The sequence below is a fragment of the Lytechinus pictus genome, chromosome 12 (assembly GCF_037042905.1).
Source record: "Lytechinus pictus isolate F3 Inbred chromosome 12, Lp3.0, whole genome shotgun sequence".
Lineage (NCBI taxonomy): Eukaryota > Metazoa > Echinodermata > Echinoidea > Temnopleuroida > Toxopneustidae > Lytechinus > Lytechinus pictus.
The window spans coordinates 819,695-843,502 of NC_087256.1; the positions used below are offsets into that span (position 1 = coordinate 819,695).

The 23,808-nt window shown below is 33.8% G+C and overlaps 1 protein-coding gene across 1 annotated transcript; it reads right to left on the bottom strand.

The window, feature by feature from the left end:
* Window positions 1-697: 697 nt before the first annotated feature.
* On the bottom strand, window positions 698-17,739 carry LOC129273156 (uncharacterized). The gene is made up of 10 exons (XM_064107569.1): window positions 17,108-17,739; window positions 15,307-15,425; window positions 14,619-14,818; window positions 13,995-14,157; window positions 12,965-13,203; window positions 11,570-11,668; window positions 5,784-5,919; window positions 5,093-5,194; window positions 3,716-3,847; window positions 698-2,689 (listed from the first exon to the last, which is right to left on the bottom strand). The coding sequence occupies exons 2-10, from the start codon at window positions 15,409-15,411 to the stop codon at window positions 2,579-2,581; spliced, it is 1,287 nt and encodes a 428-aa protein (XP_063963639.1). The 5' UTR covers window positions 15,412-15,425; window positions 17,108-17,739; the 3' UTR covers window positions 698-2,578.
* Window positions 17,740-23,808: the final 6,069 nt, after the last annotated feature.

The window sequence follows — 23,808 nt, forward strand, 5'->3', positions numbered from 1 at the left end:
TGGTATGTGTATTTTGTATGCGTATTGATTTGGTGGATTGACTTTTTATTTTTAAAAGTTAAAGATCCAGACGGACCCAAAAGTGAAATTGACAAATGGAAAGTATATAAGCTTCATAGTACAATAATGTCAGTTTTATGCATATTCACCGCTTGACAACCAAGTATTTTACTTATGAAAAACTACAGAAAGATACGCTATATCTATGAGATAGAAGTGAAGAAAATAAAATGCATCATCTGAAAAGCAGAAAATCGCTCTGTTTTTCTGTGTACAAACCTATGTAATCACAGCGCTTCTAACTCAACATGATGTCACAATCTTGAGGCCGGGTGAAAAGCACAAGAAAGCCTATGTTTGAAGCTCACTAATTGAAGCTGTTCCTTATCAAAATACTCAGCTGGTAAGTGGTGAAAACACATTAAGCTTTTGATTAGTGTACAATTTGTCAATTTCACTTTTTGGCCTGGTCTTGGTCTTTAAATCTTTCATTCTTGAATATTATTTATTTGATGTATTCTACCTTTTTTTTCATGTGTTCATCTTAGTTATTGGTGATGGTTGACAAATGAGAAGAATGGGGAGGAGGAGTCAACAAAGAAGAACAAAGATGTGGAAGAGGAGATGATGAAGGAGGAGGGAAGGAGGTATAATTATGTTTACTTTGTTATAAGAAACCAAACTGGATAAACGTAGTAGAAAAGGTTCACTTTCAGTCAATTTATTATCCATTTTCTTTTCAAATGATCTGCCAGTGCATATATCTTTTACTTGATATAAAACAATAACTTAAAATAAAACATATGTGATACAATAATATATATGTTACAGAATTTCCTTTTTCATATATAAATGTATACTGCAAAGCAGATTGACACAATATTGGTATTTTTGTACAATTTAGGTCTTTTTTTTTCTTTTGGTAAAAATATAAACTGCTGTAAATAAGGCATATAAAATATTTGCAATACAAGAATAATGCCATAGATATTTGAAATACCATAGATATGCAAACCTTTACAGCCACCCATATGCTCATTGACTTGCTTGTTCAATAATGTTGATGCTTATAATGATACTTTATACATTTTTTTTCTACTATCTACTCTGGTATGAATATGGTACTTACTCCGAAATTTCAAATTTGACAATTACAATGGAAATGATATTGCAAGTTTATTACTCGTGATATCCTGCTAGCACATGAATGAAATATTTATGAAAGTATACAATGAAAAGACTTGTACACAGAGAATGATATGTATAGCAAAACATAGACATGATATGTATACTGCTAGACCTTAGGGTTTCAATCTCTCTCTAGATCTTGATGGTGCAATGCTCAGACAACAGGTCTGGTTACCTCCATCAGCAGGAAGAAAAAGAAAAATAGTTTTAACCTTCAAACAGATGGATATGAAATAAAAGTGTAACATATTCCTTGAAATGATTGTGAAGCCAATGTTATAATGACAATTATCCCCTGGAGTACACTGCAAAGTGGATATGATACATTTCATTATCATTGTATATATATCATTGATTCTACAGTATTTTGTTTCATTTAATGATCTTTTCTGAGTCGGAAGCGTTATACTGTATTTACATGTATTTACATTTGAACAAAATGATGTGGAAGGAGTATTATAACAATTGGAATTATCAAAGGAAGTAAAAAATAAAACATACAAGCTGCAGTATGATATACAATAAATATTGAAGAATTTATGATTACTTCATTCAGCTGCATTGGTAAATCTGCTTTAGGATGTTCCTTGGATCTCAATGCCAGCATCTCTTGAGAGACACTTCTGCAGAATTGTTTTTGTCATAAATACTTATTATAGCAGAAAGAGTAGAATGTACTAATAATGTTTCATTGATTTTTTTATGTGGTATGTTGTCCTATTCCCGAATAAAATCATACTAATCATTACACTCTTTAAAATGGCAACACAATGGAAATTTAATTAATCACTATTTAAATATCTAAACTGGCAACTTTTTAAGTACACTTTGGAATTTCATTTTTACTTGAGTTGCGTAGAAAAACCATAGAGATGTATACTAATAATCTCTATGAGAAAAACATACTACCAAAGTACAGAAAATTGTTGCCAATTTGATAACTGAAAGTTGATTTACTTAGACCTCAGAAGTCATGTACCTCCATAGAGATAACGCAATATATCTCTATGTGTACCTCTCAGTGTTAAGGTCATCGAGACCTGGGCATATGATTGTCCGAAAGACAATATGTATAAACAAGAATGTCAAATCACTTTCACTTCATGAAACACTCCCTAACTTTCAGAGGAGGACAATATCCAACATAACTACACCAAGTGATGCCAACATAATATATTTACAGAAAACTGTTCGATTCTGTCAGACTCAGAGGTTTCAAGGAAAAGAATACTCATTATGAAATCAGTGGTAGTGATCAATGCTTTTAATGTGTCCATTGCAGAAAATGTTTCACGCTATTTGTTTCTTGAAAAGGGCTCCTTTCATGCTGGCTTGACAACCTCTCTCTCATCACTTGTGTCTTTCATTGATTAATAGTCTGGTCGAGTGTTCAGAGATTGGTACTGCTAGATGAAGCTAGTTCCTTGAGGAAATCAGTTGGATGAACATGGAAGACAACATTGAAATCATCAAATAATGCTTCTTGGATCATATCGGTCACCTGAAAAGAGAATAGTTATTGATAGGTTGAACATCATAAAAATGTATATTCTTAGTAACAATTCAAAGAACAAAGGCTTTAATTCTGATAGAAATATTAACTATTTATCACTCGGTCAACCAAATACCTTGATATCATTACAAAATGAAATTTTAAAAAATCTGGATTATGGTTAGGTATATCTGCTCAGTCACTTTCTTATTGGTTATTAATTAATTTGTATATATGTTGACATTCATTTATTAGTATTTTCATTTATTTGATATACTGTAATCATTTAATTCAAATATCTTTATGATAATTGTATGTACATCTTTCAATCTATCCATGTAACCATTTATTCATTTATTCATTCATTCATCAATCATTTACCTAATATCTATTCATTTATCCCCTGATACATTAATGAATTCACATCATGATCCGTGTAAGGATAAGAATACAGAATGGAGTCCCTTCCTGACTTGGTTGCATACCAAGGTGCAAAGAATAAGTGTATGAATATATAGTGTTTGTAGTGCACATTCCAAAGTTTAATATCATTCAATCTATTCAATGCGCATATTTTAGGTACAATGCGAGGGAATTTTGACAGAGCTAGGGGTTTACCCACTTGTATACTTATTTACTTCTGCTTATTCAAATGAAGAGAATATAATTTAGGAATATCTTAATGAGTTTTTATTACCAAATCTCAATCTTTACCCATACTTTTATAGTTTGTTTATCCTCTTTATCTGCTATCCATTCTTTTCCTGTTTCATATTGGAGCCTGGAGGGAGGGGCATACTGAGAATCACAGGGGTGTTACCCCTGCCCCTTGAAGCTCTGCAGTACTCCTCTATATAGCCTGCTGCTGCATAAAAGAAAAACTATGGCAAAGAAGTTGCCATAGTTTTTGGTTGTTTGCCAGATTCTTTTATGGCAAAAGTTGTCTGCAACGGGCCCCAGTAGTCCATAGTTTATTATCAAAATATTCAGAAGACTCTCAAATGGTTATAATTTTTCATGAAAACTAATTCTTACTTGCTGTGTGTTTGCTTGAAGCGAGACTGGGTGATCGTTGATAGCTGTTATTGATCGAGTTGATCGTTCACCTTTAACAGATACCCAAGCTGGGTCACATGATCGTCTGAATTTGCCTTGTGTCGATGTAATCTATTGACAACACAATAAACATAGAATTGTACTTTGATATTGCAAACAACTGTCTCAAACATAGCACACAATGGATTGGATAACTATTTGGTTGGTGCCTTTACAGCAGTGGGAAATTCCCCTAATGCTCCCCAAAATGTCCCCAAAGACTACTTATTTATTGGGTATATGTACTTTCCCCATGTCACAGGGAACATGGGGAATGACAATAGTGATGATGTAAAGTTATTTCTAAATAATAATGATGGTTTTAAACACAATGATATTAACGACGATAATAATGGTTACAATCATGATATCAGTCAATGATAGTAATGGTGATAATGCAGATAAAGATAGTAATGATGTGAAGATCATTACGATTGAAGAGGATTAGAATGATTAAATGTTTTCATATTTGATTCACAATTAATGTGGTTAAGATGTAGACCAAAAGCTTCGGTCTCTGTTATGTTGGTTGTTCAGCTGAACTCCGTTGGCTTCACTCGCCAAATACAGAGACCGAAGTTCTAGCGCGATCTGTACAGGGGACTCAATGGCCATATGTTTATGTGTATTAAGTTCTGATAAAACAGGGCAGTGAAGTTGCGCGACAGCCGAGGTAAGTCACTGTTTTTGTTCCTTTTAACTTGATTTTCCCCGTTTTTTTGGCAATTAATGCCAAGAGGGAATATTAATTTGCATTTCGGTAGCGTTAATTTTCAAAAGTTTGATTCATTAAAGACAAAAATTGAAGAGCCCCGACGGGGGGATTTCGCATTGTAAGTCCCCTAATGGTGGCTGCATGATAGCGAGCCGTCTGTGTATGAGGAGAAATTTAAAAAATAAAAAAATGTTTAAAAACTCCTCGAAACAGACGGCTGCCAGCTGTCTAGTTAAGATGGGGATAATAGAGAAGTTGAAAGAGGAACTCGAATTAAAAAAATAAACATTAAGTACAAATCATAAATCACCAATTAAAGCACACAACAAGAACATTTCATGTCTTTACCATCAGTTGACTACCGTATAATATTTCAACTCCTGTCATGTTTGGGGGACCTAAAGAAAACGTAATTTGGTCTTACTCAAATAATATGAGTTTTATTTTTCAGAAGTTGCATGCCGTATACCTCTATATTTTACAGTGTTATTCATTTCACCCCCCCCCCCCCCACCCCTCTCTGTCACTTTTCAATGATTGCAAACTTACAGGGATGGTGTCCCCTGCTGCCCCTGGTCCTGAGATAACATGGTTAGACTTACCTCACTTCCTTGAACTACTATCCCCAGTTCATTCAAGCTTCTTACATCTGATCCAACCACACAGATATTGCCTTTGGGAAAACGTACTAGCCGCACAGAGACCTTATAGGTTTAAGATATGTAAGAATACGAGAGATATACAAAGTCAGTTTAACCCCAACCGAAAACTTGAACACTTGAAATATCTTCATTTTCTGGTTGTGTTAACATTCTAGCACCACTGTATTTCAATCTGATATTATGTTATTGACTTTTGCTAGAATCAAGAAAAAAAAAAAAAAAAACAGCAACCTTTTGTCTCCTTGTCGCCATCTTTGATTTTAGTCAAAATTAGCCCATGCGTATCATCATTTATTTACCCTCTTCCACCATCATTAGTTCCCATATTTGGATTCATTTGCAACGATTCTCATGGTGGAACACCCCCCCCCCCCCTCCCCTGTTCGAAATGTTGTTATTGTTATCATTTTCGCGAGAGAGATCCACGAATGAAAAAATAAAGTTGTTTTTATTTGAAGGGTGAAAAGACCAAAGACCTATTATAGTTGAACAGAAGGATTTTGTCAGCATTTGCTTTCTGTGCTAGCATAATTATTATACGAACTTCAGTTTCCGAAATTCGGGGGCGTCTGGATTAGCAATGGATCTATCTGAGGAATTTTATTTTAAAACAAAAAAGAAGAGCACTTACCCGAGTTTTCTCTGCCTTTAAACCCCTAATCATATTCATAGCATCCTGCGCAGTGTTGATGTTCTCATTATCCATCTTCAATAACTTGTCACCAATGCAAATGTTCGACGGGGCATCTTCTGCAACATTGCCCACACTATCAATAAAATTAAATGTTAACAAAAGTGATAATGAGTACTTTATGATAGTTTTTTTTATTATTTTATTCATTTGCTCTCATTATAAGCGAGAGGCAATTATTAAAAAAAAAACATATTGAAAATTTTCGTTAATCCTTTCTGAAATATAATACTGATTTTTTTATTTATCTCAAGTTAATTCCATGTTATTTTTTTTTTAATCTTTCCATTTATTTTTAATGGGGGGGGGGGCGATTGGCTCCCCGATTACCGTACATGAAAGAAACGCTCTGAGTGCTCTGGTGCTGTTATATACTATCAAAATATTTTAATTATCACTTAGCTCCTCTACTAACAAAAATAAAAAGAATTGCACGTTTTCCTGTATTTGATTCCAGTACAGGAAAAGATACAGGCCTACTGATATTTTATTGTCAACTAACTTATAGAACATGTTGAACAAGAACAATAAGCAACAATATAAATTGGGGAGGGGTGCACTGTTAAAGATAAAACTGTAAAAAAAACAGTTACTGGCAGCTGGGACTCACAAACAGTATGAACTGTTAAATTACCATGGGCTGTAAAAATGCAAACATATTGGATAACTGTTTATGAAAAATGGCATTCATTTAACATGGAAATCGCCATTAATTTACAAATATGAACACTATTTATACGATAGATGCACTGCAATCACGATAGTTCGTTGGTATTTTTAAAAAGATTATTATTTTTACTATGTTTTAATTTCAACTTGTAATTCTACGTTACATATTACTGCATGAACAGTGGCGTACCGTGGGTCACGGCATTGGGGGGGGCACCAGCAAAAATTTTGAGTCACTTAGAGAGCGCGCGAAGCGCGCTCAGTTGCCAGGTATACCGACATAATAGAGACATTTTAAGAACAGTGCCATTAAACGGATATGTATCTCACTGATCACATAATGCGAGCGCGAAGCGCGAGCTGAAATTTTTTGAAATTCCGACCTAAAAAGGGACATTGTAAACATTTTTTTGTAATCATAATACGTACCTGTCTCACTAAACATACGATGCGAGCGCAAAGCGCGAGCTGAAATTTGTGTATATATTGACCCCAAACAAGGACATTTCAAGGACTATATTTTGGGAATCCAATAAGAGTATACATATCTTACCATAGTCAACTAATGCGAGTGCCAAGCGCTTGCTGAATTTGTTTGAATAATATACATCTAAACGCATGAAGCACTTTTTGTAGTCATTGTAATCATGATTATCAATACGCATCTCACTAGTCAAATATTGCGAGCGCGAAGCGCGAGCTGAAAATTTAGGAAATTTAGACCTGAAGAGGGGCATTCTAAGGCCTACTTGTAGGAATTCACGAAGACCATGCTTATTTTACTAACCAAATTATGCGAGCGCGAGGTGCAAGCAGAAATTTGTTGATATTCAGATCAGAAAAAGGGACATTTTAAGGACTGATTTTAGGAATTCATGAAGAACAGACATATCTCACCAATCCACGAATGCAGACGTAAGCACAGACAGGAAATGGTTTATATTAAGACCTTAAAATGGGGCAATCACTTTAAGTAGTCATGAAAAAGAAGCATATGTCACTACATAAAACAATAATAATTTGAAGTGCGAGGAAATATATTTTGTGTATATTGACTTGAAAACGGGAGGTTTTAGTACAACAGGATTATATATCTTAAGTTGTTAAACAGACAATGCGAGCACCAGGAACAATGAAGACATAGCCTAGGCCCTGCGCAAATTAGGCCTATGTTTCATTAATTTATGATTTTTTAATGTAATGTAACATAACATAATTATAATATAATATAACATTATAATTAGCAATAATTTCTTCTTTCCCCAGCACGTTTCTCTCCCTTTCTCCTTCTTTTTCTCTTTTTACCCGTTTTTTTTTTTTTTTTTTTTGGCCAGCCGATTGGGGGGGCACGTGCCCCCCCATGCCCCCCCGTAGTTACGCCACTGTGCATGAATACGTTACTATTATTTTTAACAGTGTTGGAAAAGTAGCATGATTTTTTTAATCATTATTATCATTTTCAGTTGCTGTTTGGCAGTTGTCTCATGAGCAAATGCGTTATTTTCAAGAATGTATTATACCTCATCCGATGGAAATATTCACAATCAAATGCCAACATTTAACCATCAACCAAAATTGGCCGCAAAAGAGGAAGAAGGGGGGCAAACAAAATACCCATCCTAATTATAACGCTAGAAATTCACATGATAAAAAGGATTAAGATCAATTGTTAAAGCATCTGTAACTCTATAAATTATTGATAGGTCATATCGGGAAAAGGCTTATGTATAATTCTTTGATAATAATTCAGTTTAACAAAGTGAATACATTGTAGGTACGTCATATTCTTATCAATTATTAATGAAAATCGGAATATCATTGATAAAATAACACGAAATTATGAATGGAGGAAGTGCTTATTCCACATAGATGGAATTTTATATGCAAATAATGATAAGCCACTATAAAACATTCCAATGAACAACAGATAACCCTGGCAACCAAATTTACATCAATAAAATAAACTACAGAACAAAAAAATGCTCTACTGAAGAATCTAAAATTACAAAATAAATCAGACTAGTAATCATTTGCTACTAGTAATCAAGTACAATTATAAGTACACAAAACCCCAGATTATACTTTAGAGGATACCTATAGGTTTAAGGTCTAAAAACAAATCAGTCAAAAATGACTAGTTAATAGGGTCAGCTGGGTGCAACTGTGTCATATTCGACAATTTTCTAGTCGTATTTTACTAGAAGAGATTTATTTCTGACTAGAATATATGTCAGAAATGTGCCTATCAGTGATTGTCATATCAGTTGCACCCAGCTGACTACTGGTCTAGTCAATTTGACTGATTTATTTTTAGAGTGCAGTAGTGTTCGGTGATGTATTGTCCTTATTAATTTTTTTCCACTTTGATATAATAATAAAATATGATACAAAATATAATATTCATGTATTCCATTAAAAGACCTTAAACCTATAGGTATCCTCTAAAGTGTGCCCGAGGGGGGACTCTTGCAATATATCAAGCTGTTCAGTTTCACTGCGCACAAATATACTGTGATGTCCAATTTTATATATTCTACATAGCATGCGTGTGTACAATAGATTATTACTGCCAATAATCCTCTACGAAGAAAAAATGTATTTATTGATTTTCAAAGCAGATGGTTTCTATAAAATATACATTTTAAGAAAAGAACGAAAAAAAGTGTTTATGTTCTAATAATTCTATTGTGAATAGATACATTTACATGCATAGAATTTAATATTATGCAGGGTAATGTACTGAAAGGAAATGTTAAAATGTTGCTTGGTTAATGGGTGACGACCTTCTCCAACGGTTGTATTCATCATTAATAATTGCATCAAGCTGAATCCAACAAATTAAGTGTTGGGTCGAACCACTTTAAGTGTTAAATGCAACATTTAGAATTGTTACTCCTCCAACCTGTTTAAATGTTGATTTATCTTTTTAGTGCAGTGTTACTGTTAGGCATATTCACATCATGATCACTGTATAATTGAAGAGGGACAGAGTATTGCGATTTGTGTTGCAATACATACGATGATTGGGATGACATTGAATGGGGATTTCCCCGATGAACGCCGCATGCATGGGTCGGCGACCACAAAAACAAACTTAAAAAATACACCCACACAATTTATCCCATCTACCCAAAAAGATACAAAGAAAAAATAATGCACGTCACATAGCACACATTCTATTTTGTTCTAGCCAAATAATCGATGTCCTTGTCTGTTTTGTAAATAAACCATCGAGCTTGCAACATGCACACAAATATAAATATGGCAAGTCAATTGCTCTGGACTGCATGCATTGCTTCTTGCTATATTCCATGCAATTACGTTGTAGACCATTATGAATAACATATTTAATGATCATTAGTAAAGTTAAATTGAGTGAGTAGAGGAAACATGAGAGAAATAAGAAATTAGCAAACATCACACATGTAACAGGGTAATGAAATTACTGTGATAACATGTTTTTTTTTTATTAATGTCATTTTCTTTAATAGAAAATGGTTTTCAAATCAATGTAATAATAGAGGCACAGGATGAATATTTGCTAATTACAGGGACAGACTTTTTTGTAATATATAGGTATATAGGTCAATAAGATATCAAAGAAACACCATGCATTATCATCTTACCATAAACTGTATAGGCCTAGTTCATCTGAGTTTGTGTCACAATAGACTTATAAAGATCACTATAGCGCTTACACCATAGTTAATGAGAGATCAATATAATAAACAGTGAATATTTTTTATGATAAATACAATGTTATTATTATGTAAATGTTACTGATTCAATTATGTTAATTATAACACATTGTATGTTATGACAGGGCCGTTGTGGAAAGTAGTTTTGAAACTGAAACTTGGCAAACAGAAGGGGGTGGGTACTCGTGATTTTTTTTTTTTTTTTTTTTTAAACTAAGTTCACACCTAGTTACCAATAATGCATATAGCATTTCCATTTATTTGAAAGCAGGATAAAAGAGCATTGTAGATTAAATGCCTTGCTCACGGGCATAGCTGCCGCGACCGGGATCAAGCCCCGGACTTTTTCATGTATAGCCAGGCGCCTTAGACCACTCGGCCACGGCACCTCCTGAATGAATGGATGAATCGAGTGAGCAAAAAACTGATCATTTTTAATTTAATACAAAAAATGGTGACAGACTTGTTTCATTTTTTCTTCTTCTCCTTTTTCAGTCGTGTAAATTAATTTGGGGAGGGGGTCCGGTTACACCCCCCCCCCCCCCGAAGAGATACCCTTGTTTCCCGTATATGCCTATATTCGTTTTAAAAATAAAGTGCTCTCTGTTCCATTTTAAAGATTATTTATGTGCCTCTTCTATGAAACACTGGACCCGTCCTTGCAAATCAATACAATACAACACAATCATTTCATAAGTCAGTGATAAACCAGAGAGGGATATCTGTATAAACTGTCAGTGATTATCCTTATCAAGATGTGAAAATAATATACAACTAAAAAAATATGTCAAGAGGAATTCTGATTCATTAACAGGTCGTTGACTATGCTCGTTACTACTGAAAGTAATTGGTGTCCAATTAGATAATAATAATAATAATAACAATTGTTCATTTATATTGTGCAATCAACTGCGCATTACAATAATAAAAGGTAAAGATAAATACACGAAAGTACGATTTAGTTCTAATTACTGGAAAACGGAAGCCTACTATCTCACTACAAAGTACATACCAAAAAGTGACTTATTTATTTATACTCTATTGAATAATAAAGTTTTAGTTTACTTTTGAAGATAATGCATTTCGTATTGAGGAAGGGAGACTATTCCAGAGTTTGGGTGTAGCACTAACAAAGGCACGATCACCTAGTGTAATCTTTGTTTTAAAAAGGTGGGTGACTTAGGAGATCACTTAAAATCAAGCAATGAGCTGCTAACAGGAACACTTCAATCTCAAGAACAATATAGGTCTTATGTAGTGTGAAAATTTTGTTCAGGAAGCGATTAATTACCCATTAGATAACATTAATAAATGTATTTTTTTTTCGAAATCAAAATTATAGCTTATTCCTATACTTACTAGACTTGATCGCCATAGTCTGATACGGTCAGTCTTTGTACTTCATCGACACAAACATCAACGTCCACGAATTCCTTATCTCTTTCCTCTTCCAACAATCTACAGTAAAAATAAGAATAATGGAGGATGAAGAAATACATACCAATAACTAATGATTTCATGATGATTTATAATAATTCATGTAGTGACCCCAGTCCTGCCACCCCTCCACCCTGTGTAAACTACCCCACCCCCAAAATAATGATGATGATGATGATAATAATAATAATAATAATAATAATTAATAAACCAATGAATTTTTAAAAATTGATTGATTGATTGATTGATTGATTGATTGATTGGCCGATATGGCCTTTTATTTGCATCCAAGATAAAAACATACATTTAACATGATAAAACAATATTTAAAAATATTATGAAGAGGCAAAGGGATAAAAAAAGCAAAATACAATTTTAGATATAACAATTGCAACAAATTAAAGCACAACATACAAGTACCGGATGCAGGGGACCAGCAAAGGCCGAAGGCCTATCAAGGCTAGTCCCCGAACATAACTTACAATAAATAAATAAAGCATACACCAATACAAAAAGGGCAAAAACAGGCAACTGAAAGTCTATTGAATGAACGATTGATTAATAAGATATGATTTGTATTGTCTTTTAAAAAGAGGCATTGACTGGCAAGATTTCTGTTCTGATTTCAAATTATTCCAAATAATAGGTCCTCTGTAATTAATAATGGAACGAGAAAAATCATATTGGTACTTTGGCAAGTATAGATCATTATAGTGTCTTGTTGCATATTTATTGACAGCCCTTTGAAAAATAAATAAATCATTAAAACATTCAGGCAAAACATTTTTAAAATACTGATACATAAATATGGCAACGCAGTAAACATTTAGGTCAAATATTGTTAATATATTGAGATTTAAAAAAATTATGTTTATGAAATATGTTTAATTATGAAATTATTTTTAAGTTATGAAATTAAAAATAAAAAACGAGGGATTTGTATTAGGCATCCGTCAAGCATGTGTATGAGCAGGACTATTATTTGTTTTCTATATTTAGAGTAACAACAAAATGAAACCCCCAAAATTAAAAGGATAGATCATCAAATGGAATATATATGTTGCATATAGTAAATCGATGAATAAAGAAAAAAATAAAAACAAAACGAATGCACATTCATAACAAACATAATTTACAGTAAAATGAAGACGTAAATCAATTACCAAATAGATTTAAAGAAAATAAAATCAATTCATCTTTCAAAAAGTTGAGTAACTCATGAAAAGTCAAAATAAAAGGAATGATGCTACATAATTATGTGAACAACAGTATGCACCCATTTAGTTGGGTTTTTTCCACATTAATGTAAAGTCTAACCTTAGTTGGTTTTCCTTTCTGTAATGTTCATCGTCTCCCTCTGATTTTAAACTGCAGTATGGTGAAATCACATCCGAACCGGTCATTGATACATTGTCGACATCAGAGTCGACTCTGTCACGTGTTTCTTGCTCCTGCGATGATGATTCACCATCCGTGGTCGTGGCGACGGATTGTGACTCGATGTCCGTTTCGTCTTCTAATTCTTGATTATTTTGTACGCCTGGTTTTTCTGGAATCTGGACAAAATAAAGGACGATTTCCTGTTACTCTCTTTCGTTTTATATACGGCATAGGGCAGAATAGTTCGCTCTTTTTAACTTTGACTTAAACATCGCAACTAAACATAAGGATAAGAACCCCCCCCCCCTAAAATGGCATGACTTTTTAACAAAAGCAATTTATAACCCAAAAGCTGACTCTAGCTATTCTGATAATTATATTTTTTGCAGGGGGTCAAAAACACAAGCTGCTCAGCCCTCCTTAATTTGGAATTTTTTTTTATGCAGGTTTTCGAAAGAATCATAAAATCTATATAACAAAACAATAAATACCAAACAGTGTTGTTAATTACTATTTGCTAGCAGATTATTTTGAGGAAATAATTTAATGAGTGTACATTGAAATAAACGGAATTATGTCATTCTTGATATGGTTTCTTGAAAAAATAGATTGGCGATGATTATTATTTGTAATCTTAACCATCAGCTGTAAGAAAATATCGTTTTTTCAGACATCAGATATGTTCCTGTAACAGTAGCACTTGTCATAATAATGATATTATCAATTATTAATGATAGCCAATAAAACAGTTATCAAAAGGCAGTAAATTCAAACTGATTATACCTAAATGACTGTGAATTTTATATTCTACATAGAGCAACATTATCCTACATTTCAATCATTTGCGATTTCGTATATAATTTAGGCAGTGCATGGAGAACCTGACAAAATCAGTGCAATAACATGAATAAAGTGGCATTAGTTTGGGTATAATATCGTAGTCTGTTATCAGTCGTAATGTATTTACCGTAGTTATGGTTGGATTGGTGGGCTGAAATGTCGAGACGGCTCTCTTTGTTTTGTTGGCTGATGGTCTACGTCTCAAACTCTCTGATTTGGTTCTATCACGAATCTTATTTTCTAATCCCATCAACTGATATAAAGCACTTTCCCATTCATCCATGTTTTCACTGTGAATGATTAAGTCAAAATGATATACAATTTGTTGTGGGCCAATTTTATCGAATCAATATATCAGGTTTCTGTCTCCGAGTTTGTATTTATTTGTTAGCATTTCATACTAGTTTCTTCAGAAAAAAGACCATCAAAATAGAACAGTGTGTAGCATACGCATTCGATTTTCACCATAGATTGACATATCCGAGTTCCACCAGCACAAAAAAAGTCAAGATTATTCTAATATATCATAAATCTGTTAAAAAAGGACCCTCAAAGAATCAAGGCTTGTATTATTCTTTTCAATATGACAGGCATGCATAAACAATCACATCCCATTCGCTTACTCAATGTGTTAAAGAAAATCGACAAATGACTCTGTTGGTCAAAACTGTTTTGAAATGAATAAAAATTAGCATAATTATAAAAAATAATTTTCAGAATTTCTATTTTATAAAACTAACTTGATATTTACCTTGAATCATTAAAATCAAGTAGCATATACATTGGACCATCATCAGGTCCATATTCCACGCAAAGAAATTTCTTCTCGGGCTCGACAATCCTGGTGATTTGACGGGGTCTATATCTCAGACATTCATCATCTGCTTTGGCTGAATGAAGAACAAGATATTTCTCTCTTGATAAAGCTCTAAAATAACACCTTCTTTTAACCTAAATAAGGAGAAAAAAATGTTGGAAAAGAATAATGTTCAATACAAGATATGAATCATATCTAACAAGGAAATTCCCATGTAAGAAATTAATGAATAGCCATGATAAACATCTACTGTTTTCCAAACTTATCATGCCAAATAATCACCCTTCAAAATGAAATGTTAAATCAACATTTAAAAGGTTGGAGGCCAAGTAATAACTTTTTCTAAATTTTGCATTAATCAATTTCAATTATTCGACCCAACATTTAAAATATTGAATTCAGCTTTATGCAAGATTTGATATAACAATTGGAAAAGATTGTCACTCCTCAAACATTTCAAAATAATGTTAATTCAACTTTTCATTTTTAGAGTGTTTTTTCATGGCATTAAAATAAGAAATTGATATGATCACGGTAAAAAATACTTTGTAATGTTTAAAATCTATTATAAATTCGTCGCGTGAAAACTGTATATACATAATAATTCTGAAGGGAGGCGTACCTTGTTTTTTTGTACATCTTTGATGTCCGATGTAAAGTAAGAAAACTCAGCCTCTTTCATTGGCTCGGAAGACAGCATAGTAATGACGTCATTTGTAGCCATCATCTTGATGTACAGTCCTGTTGATAAATATTGTATTTCATATGACATGAACAGAACATGATACACGAGTACAAACAAACGGGGATTCACAGTGAAAAAATGCATTAAAGTCTTGAAGATATCTCTCATACGATACAAAATTGACCAAATGTTTACTGGTTTAAGTATACTCATACCAGCATTCTAAATTCGTTATCAAATTGCAGGGCGTAGGCCCTATATATTTCCTACAGTTCTAAATTCTTAAATGTTCTTCTGAATAAAATATCATGAATGTAGTAGTAGTAGTAGTAGTAGTAGTAGTAGTAGTAGTAGTAGTAGTAGTAGTAGTAGTAGTAGTAGTAGTAGTAGTTGTAGTAGTAGTAGTAGTGGTAGTAGTAGTAGTAGTAGTAGTAGTAGTAGTAGTAGTAGTAGTAGTAGTAGTAGAAGTAGTATAGTAGTAGTAGTAGTAGTAGTAGTAGTAGTAGTAGTAGTAGTAGTAGTAGTAGTAGTAGTAGTAGTAGTTGTAGTAGTAGTGGTAGTAGTGCTAGTGGTAGTAGTAGTAGGAGTAGTAGTAGTAGTAGTAGTAGTAGTAGTAGTATTAGTAGTAGTAGTAGTAGTGGTAGTAGTAGTAGTAGTAGTGGTAGTAGTAGTATTAGTAGTAGTAGTAGTAGTAGTAGTAGTAGTAGTTGTTGTTGTAGTAGTAGTGGTAGTAGTGCTAGTGGTAGTAGTAGTAGGAGTAGTAGTAGTAGTAGTAGTAGTAGTAGTAGTAGTAGTAGTAGTATTAGTAGTAGTAGTAGTAGTGGTAGTAGTAGTAGTAGTAGTGGTAGTAGTAGTATTAGTAGTAGTAGTAGTAGTAGTAGTGGTAGTAGTAGTAGTAGTAGTAGTAGTAGTAGTAGTAGTAGTAGTAGCAGTGGTGGTAGACTAGTGGTGGTAGTGGTAGTGGTAGTAGTAGTAGTAGTAGTAGTAGTAGTAGTAGTAGTAGTAGTATAGTAGTAGTAGTAGTAGTAGTAGTAGTAGTAGTAGTAGTAGTAGTAGTCGTAGCAGCAGTAGTAGTAGTAGTAGTAGTAGTAGTAGTAGTAGTAGTAGTAGTAGTAGTAGTATAGTAGTAGTAGTAGTAGTAGTAGTAGTAGTAGTAGTAGTAGTAGTAGTAGTAGTAGTAGTAGTAGTAGTAGTAGTAGTAGTATGTATTAGTGGTAATAGTTGTTGTTAGTAGTAGTTGAAGTAATGTCGAATGAGTATCTTTTATCATTGGGTTCAAGATTCAAGATATATATATATATATATATTCAAGTTTGCAGTCATTGAGGATTAATAAGTTATTAATAACCATTGAATTTATACAATTTAAAAAAAAAACAGTTGCAAATGAAAGACACCACAAAAAGTTCAATTACATTTTACAATACATATTGGAATTTAGAATGATGATTAAAATTAACAATTTTAACAATCCATTTCGCATTACCGGTAGTTATATTTCAATGAATAATATACAATTTACAATAATACTTCCATCAATGAAACAAACACTTGAATAAGTGACAAATACATGTAGGTATAATTGTTGAGAGCGTAGAAAATTATGAGGAACCGTGTGAATATTATTCCTACTGTAACTGCTTTCCATCATGTTTAACAAAAGCCAAATAAATAAAAACACATTTTATAACCTCTAAAAGAAAATCAGTGTCATATAAGAAAGAACATGATAACTCACTTTGATTTCAACGACTGACGGGTTTCACTCGACTCAAAAGGAAACTTGAATGTGTACAACCGCAAGAAGTATTGATGTGTACAGTGCATGTAACGTAAATCACCAAAGACGCGCCTGCAGCATGAGCAAAAAGTGTTTTACCGTTATCAGACTTAATGGAATTATTCCGAATTATTAATGCATTTGAAACATGTTGATCTTTTCTCCCCTAGATAGTTGTCACCGTTCTATCTAAGTCGTCATAATAAAGAGCACAGCACATTCAATATCACTAACAAAGAAGCAAAAAAGTATCCTGTTTCATTGATTTGCCTGCCGATTGAGCGCCGAGACGTATATATATCCGCTTGATACAGAAGCTTGATGGCTATTGGTTCGAGAGCTAAATGCACTTTGGGCAGTGTCAGTGGCTGACGCTGATCCAGAAAGAGGAATTGGCTGGAGATTCTGAATGTTCTTTTTCAAAGTAAATAAATCGTAACTGAAAATAAGTAGGGAATGTAATGAGAAAAAAAAGTTTAAGTCTTGTCCCATTTCATGTCTTTCTGTTTTTAAGAACAGAAAAGGGGAAAATAAACATATCCAATATGGCTCCAGCGCACTCATATGCATATTGTCGTACAAAAAAGGGGGTAGAATTTTCTAGTTGAGTCGCAATAACAAGAGTTCTGGAAATTGAAGCTAAAATGATAATAAATCTATATTCATTAATTTTGTAATATCACTTTTTAGGGCGGCTATCTAGATTCATTTTTATCTATATTTTAATGAGGAGTCTTTCTTATATGGTCTGATTCACAAGAAAATGGGGGAAAGGCGTTGATATGGTATTTTGACAAATAAAAAATTTAGGTGATAAGGAGTGGTTTTTAAAACCCGTTGTCCTACCGTGTGCATGAGATGAGTGCACCCCCCCCCCCCCGTTAAATTTCTTAATGTATGGTGCATTTATCATGAATAACGTTTGCTTATTATACTTATATTGTTATTTATGACAAGAATACAAAGAACTACCTGTATCATAAAACATTTGCTTTTATTAAGCTTGGAGTCCTCATGACAACTAGACACTTGGCCTAACCAGGGAAGTTGGAGGTTGGCCTAACCAATACAAGATCCGGTTCATGACATTTCTAATGTTTAAATACGGTAAACAAAGTAAGACAAATATAATACATTCCAGGAAGACCAGGGTTGCGCTTGTCTGGTATGGTCAGAAGCGGATCTAGAGGGGGGTTGGGGGGTTGCAACCCCCCCCAAAAAAAAAAAAAAAAAATCCGGGGACCATTTTTTTAAATCTTATCTTTTTTTTTAAACTTGTAATTTTAGAAAACGCCATTTTCACACACAGATTTTCAAAAATTTTCCCTACTGTGGGAGGGGGGACATCCCCCCTCCCACACCCTCCCCCCTCGCTCGCTCCGCTCGCTTGGACTCGGTCGCTACGCTCCCTCGCATACCACCCCAACCCCCCCCTTTATAAAAAGCTGGATCCGCCCCTGATGGTTTTTGAAAGTATAGATATTCGTAAAAATATTCCATATATAGCACTCATCATCAACTATGCTTGAGTTGGTGGCCAAGTGCAACATGGTATAAATCAGGAAGTATTTAGACTTGCAAAAACATATACTAGTAGGCTCAAGAAGAACGCAGAAAAGGGGATTCCCTCTTGTACCATTGCGCAATGTTTAGTGTAGAAAGAGGTACCAGGTATGGGTGAACCATTGTGGTCCATGGATGAACAGAGAAAAGGGTGCATAAGAGAGAGAGAGAGGGGGGGCGGGAGGGTAGAGAAAAAAGAAGAGATCAAATTTGGTAATATTTTATTTTGGGCTGCAGGCTGAGTATTTTATCAGTGATTATATTCCTCATAAACTGCAAGGTCATGTTAGAAAACGAGAATGAGGAAGACATACATTGGAATACGTACTGAATAATAATATTATTGCTTTATAGCTCTCAATACATCGGAATGATGTCTCTGATAAAGAATGACATCTGTATACTGTTCATGTGAAATCCCCACCATGTAAGCCTCCTTTTTTTTCAATTCGCTAGTTGTTTTTTTTATAATGTTTTCAATTTTAAATTTACATATAGGCTATATATTTGTTCCAATGATCAGTTTATTTTTTTTCTAAAAGCCAATTGTGTCTTTGAACCTGTACCTTTTAGTGTATTAGAAATATTCAAAAGAAATCCACCAACTTTTTGTACCCCTTCATTTCTGCAATCACGGATATTTACATGTAGTTGTTTTATCAGATTGACATCAGTGTGTAGAAACGCGTGTCTCGAATTATTTGCATGAGCTCGAAAATGCTTTTTTTTATAATATCAAAATCGGTCATGACTGAATTAGCGTCAATTATTGTCAAGTTCAAGTTAATTCAAATTCAGATTTATTTCCAACAGAAATGACATAAATATTGATACAAATCATTTTTCATACATTGTAAAAAATATTTACGATACAAAACATTAATGATAATTAACATATAAAGACATATACAAAAAAAATTGTAGACAAATTATAATATATAATTTAGATAGAAGAAAGGTATCTGTGGAAATTCTTAAAAAAACATTTACACGTCATCAATGAAGTAACAATTTATTAACAATAATTAGAATGCAGAACTGAGGTGATCAATTAATTCGATATCACTAATAGCTAATCCTAATTAACATGATTAATTTTTTGTTAACCCCGAAAATACTGGAATATTTTGACACCTCAAAGACTGGCTGATTCAGCATCCCACCCTCCATCTCAGCCAATGTCCGTGTGATCGCAATGAATCTTGGCACGCATGCTGACGCATGTTGCCTCAATTAATTCACGAATCTTCGAGACTGAATCCTCATTTTTCAGTTTATTGTGCTAATTTATGCATGAATTCTATTTTTTTCTCAATCACTGTACATGCTGAATAACGATCCAAATTTTCTTTGTGTGTGTGAGTGTGTCCAAACACGTTTTGAAATATCATAGACATTCATCAGGTCCATGGTGTGAACAAAATGTTGTCCAAATAACTTTTTGTAATACCAACAAACAAAGACCTGTACTTGAAAAAAATGCGGTTTCAAATCAATTTCTTCAGTATTCATGTTTCTTTAATTATTTTTTTTTTCGTAGAAGTTCATACGCAACATTATTCCGACCATAAATGTCGAAAAATCAATTTCCTTTTTCTTAAATTTCTGGGCAATATTTGATCCAACGTCTTTTAGGGTTTAGTAATTTTGTAGTTATAGAGAAATCGATGGGTGGTGTATGTAAAAGTTAACTCATGTCAAACTCGTTTGAACAGTGCATGATTTACTTCTATAGACGTTGAAACCGTTTTTTTTGTTTTTTTGTTTAATGTTACAGTAATTGTTTGAACATTCCTTTTCACCTGTAAAGATGGAATTAAGTATAATAATAATAATTATGGGAGCCAGTAAAACAGTATCCTTTACAGAAGCGGATCTAGAGGGGGTGTTGGGGGGGTTATCTTTTTTTTTAAACTTGTAATTTTATTTTATTCTATTTCTATGTATTTATTTCATTTATTATTATTATTATTATTATTTCTTTTTGGGGGAGGGGGGGGGTTGGGCGAACAAATGTCACAGAGTCCCTTGCCCCCCCCCCCCCCCATCAGCTTTTTTGAGGACACGGGCCACCGCCGAAGTGACAAGCTAGGCCAGCGTTGCCGATTCTCATCCCCAAAATCCCCACATTAAAAAAAAAAAAAAAAAAATTGGGGGATTGTTGAAGTCTTTGGGGATGAAAAATAAATATTTGGGAATGAAAATAATATTGAGTTTTATGAAAAGCGAATTTGGGGATTTTCTGTCAAAATTTGGCAACTTTGGGGATATTTTAAGTGTCGTTTGGGTGGGGATTTTGTGAAGATTTAACCTGGCAACGCACGCTGAGCTGGGCTGCTCATTTCCTGGATTACTTGTTCAAGTTGCTCACTTTTTTATCAGTCTGATCTGAGTGTACATGTAGTGACAAGCAATATGGAAGCAAACAGGGCAAAGAAGTTGCGGCAAAGATTTTCAAAAATTTTCCCTACTGTGGGAGGGGGGACACCCCCCTCCCACACCCTCCCCCCTCGCTCGCTCCGCTCGCTTGGACTCGGTCGCTACGCTCCCTCGCATACCACCCCAACCCCCCCCCTTTATAAAAAGCTGGATCCGCCCCTGCTTTAGGCGCTCTTAATATTTTCAGCAATTATGACCTTTATACCTTCTCAGTTGACAGACTATATAGAGTAGAACATGTGTCTTTTATTCGCAATCTGTGTTATCAATGTAAGGGCGGATACAGGATTTTCCAAAGGGGGGGGGGGGGCACAGTTTCCCAAGGAAAATTTGACAAGCAAAAAAAAAGTTGTCACTAAAGAAATGAAGATCGTTTGATCCACACTTGAAAAGCACTCCCCCCCCCCCCAAAAAAAAAAAAAGGACATCAGTCTTGTGTATGGATAATATATTCCACTTAAAATATTAGCTGTGACTCTCAAAGGAGGGGGGCACGGGCTAGAAATGCCCCCACCCCCCCCCCAGATCCGCCACTGAATCAATGTAAATATTATCTTATATTATCAACCCTCTCTCAACAACCTAAATCAACAACATAACAGAGCATAGCAATGACACGTTAACGAATGTAAAATAAGGAGTTATGAAATTAATCAAAATGACGTCACACCTAATTATTCATTTAGAACTTTATCAAATTAAATTTTCTTGAATCTTGATGTTGAAGAAGCAATGTGAAATATTTGTATTTTCCTCCAATATAAATGTAAACCTTGGTAAAGAGTTATCTTTATGTGTTAAAATCAGCTTGTTGTTCATGTTGTTTAGAATGGCTCCACTTCTTTAATCTATTCGATATTGTGTCCCTTTCCCACCCACCCCCTCTCTCTCCCTCTCTCCCCCCCCCCTCTCTCTCTCTCCCCCCTCTCTCCCTCTCTCCCCCCCCCCCCTCTCTCTCCCTCTCTCCCCCCTCTCTCTCTCTCTCTCTCTCCCTCCCTCTTATACAACACACATACACAATTACTTTATTTATTTTTCTATATCTTTCTTATTTCCTTCATTTCCCAATTCTACCAGTAAACATGCTAAATACAAACAAGAATCTATCCTCTTTCCTCGTTCAACGCAATTCACAAAACTAAAAATTGTTCAGCTGACTGATCAGAATTGACTTTTTTTTCAAGAACACTGATGACATAAATACAAATTATCTAATAAAAGTTCTTCACAAATTTAAGACGATATTTAATATCACAAAATGAAGGAACATTGTCAGAACGCAACAACAAGAGTATAATATTCGTTGTTATCCATTAATTTCTAGTTTAAACAGAAACTCTTATCTACAAATCAAACCTGAAAACACACAATTCAATGAATGAAAACAAAAGAAAAAGTATGTGTTCATGGTTGAAATAATAATCATTCTTATAATATCGATAATGAGTAACAACAGAACTACTACTTATAACATGTATAATAATAACAGTAAGCATCATTTCATCATGATAGTTATTACGATAATAAAACAGTAACAACACCGTTAATATGGTGAAAACATTACAAACTATCCCCGTCGAATTCAGACGATTAAAATGAATACATTAAGGACGGAAATATCAAGATCGGAAACCCGTGACTTCTATATACTGTCTACTGTGAATGCCATCTTGCAAATGTAACTTCGACTTTCATACCAGCGAAAAACATTCATTCATCTATAAATAAATAAAATAATGTATGAGTAGCGGAGAAGTTTGATAATCTACTGATCCTTTTAATCAAATATATCTGCTCCTCAAATTTTTATGACAAAATGAAATCAAAGGGAAAACCTATAATGCATAATTTCTAATTAATTATTTTCTTCTTAATAAATTACCTTTCTTGAATTTCCAGATAATATGAAGTAAAAATATATTCAAAGTAAGACAAATATTTACATGACAAAAGAAGCACAGCTGTAGATTGAACAATATCGTGATATAGGTCGAATATAATAGTGTCAGACCAGCTGACATTTTCTATTTACATATTTCTTTTCGCAATATACACATTAGGCTAATCATTTAATGTCTATGAAATAAAATGATCTTTGATTTTACAATATTTTTATTGATTAAAGACATGGAATTTATAGTGAAACATTGACACAGGATATTAATAATAAGTTAATCGGGGTCTGTGTCTGCAGACTAAATGGAAAGCGCTGAACTTGAACGAGCATACATAAATCGAAAGATAGGTAAAATTATTGTAATTCTGGCTCGGTCATTTTATAAATTACACATTGCCAGATAATTTTTATGCTGGTCCAATTCCTCATTTGGAGGAGCGGGAAATCCCCTCTCTTATTATTGTTTACAAGATCATTTCACAGAGGGGCTTCCGTTTATTACGAGTTCGTGTGTGAACATTGTTACTGTACATTGTACACATTAACACATAGCAGATTATTAATGAGCAACACCTTTCAAAGCTTATGGTTTTATTCTTCATTATTTGAGGAAGAAAACATTTACGTTGGAGATGACTGGCTGACTTGGATTCAAGCTCTAATGAGCAGGATTCTAGCCAGAATTTACAAACATTTAGTCAAAAAGACAAGTCCTGTCGGACTGGAATTTTAAAGACCCAATATTTCATGTATTAGATGC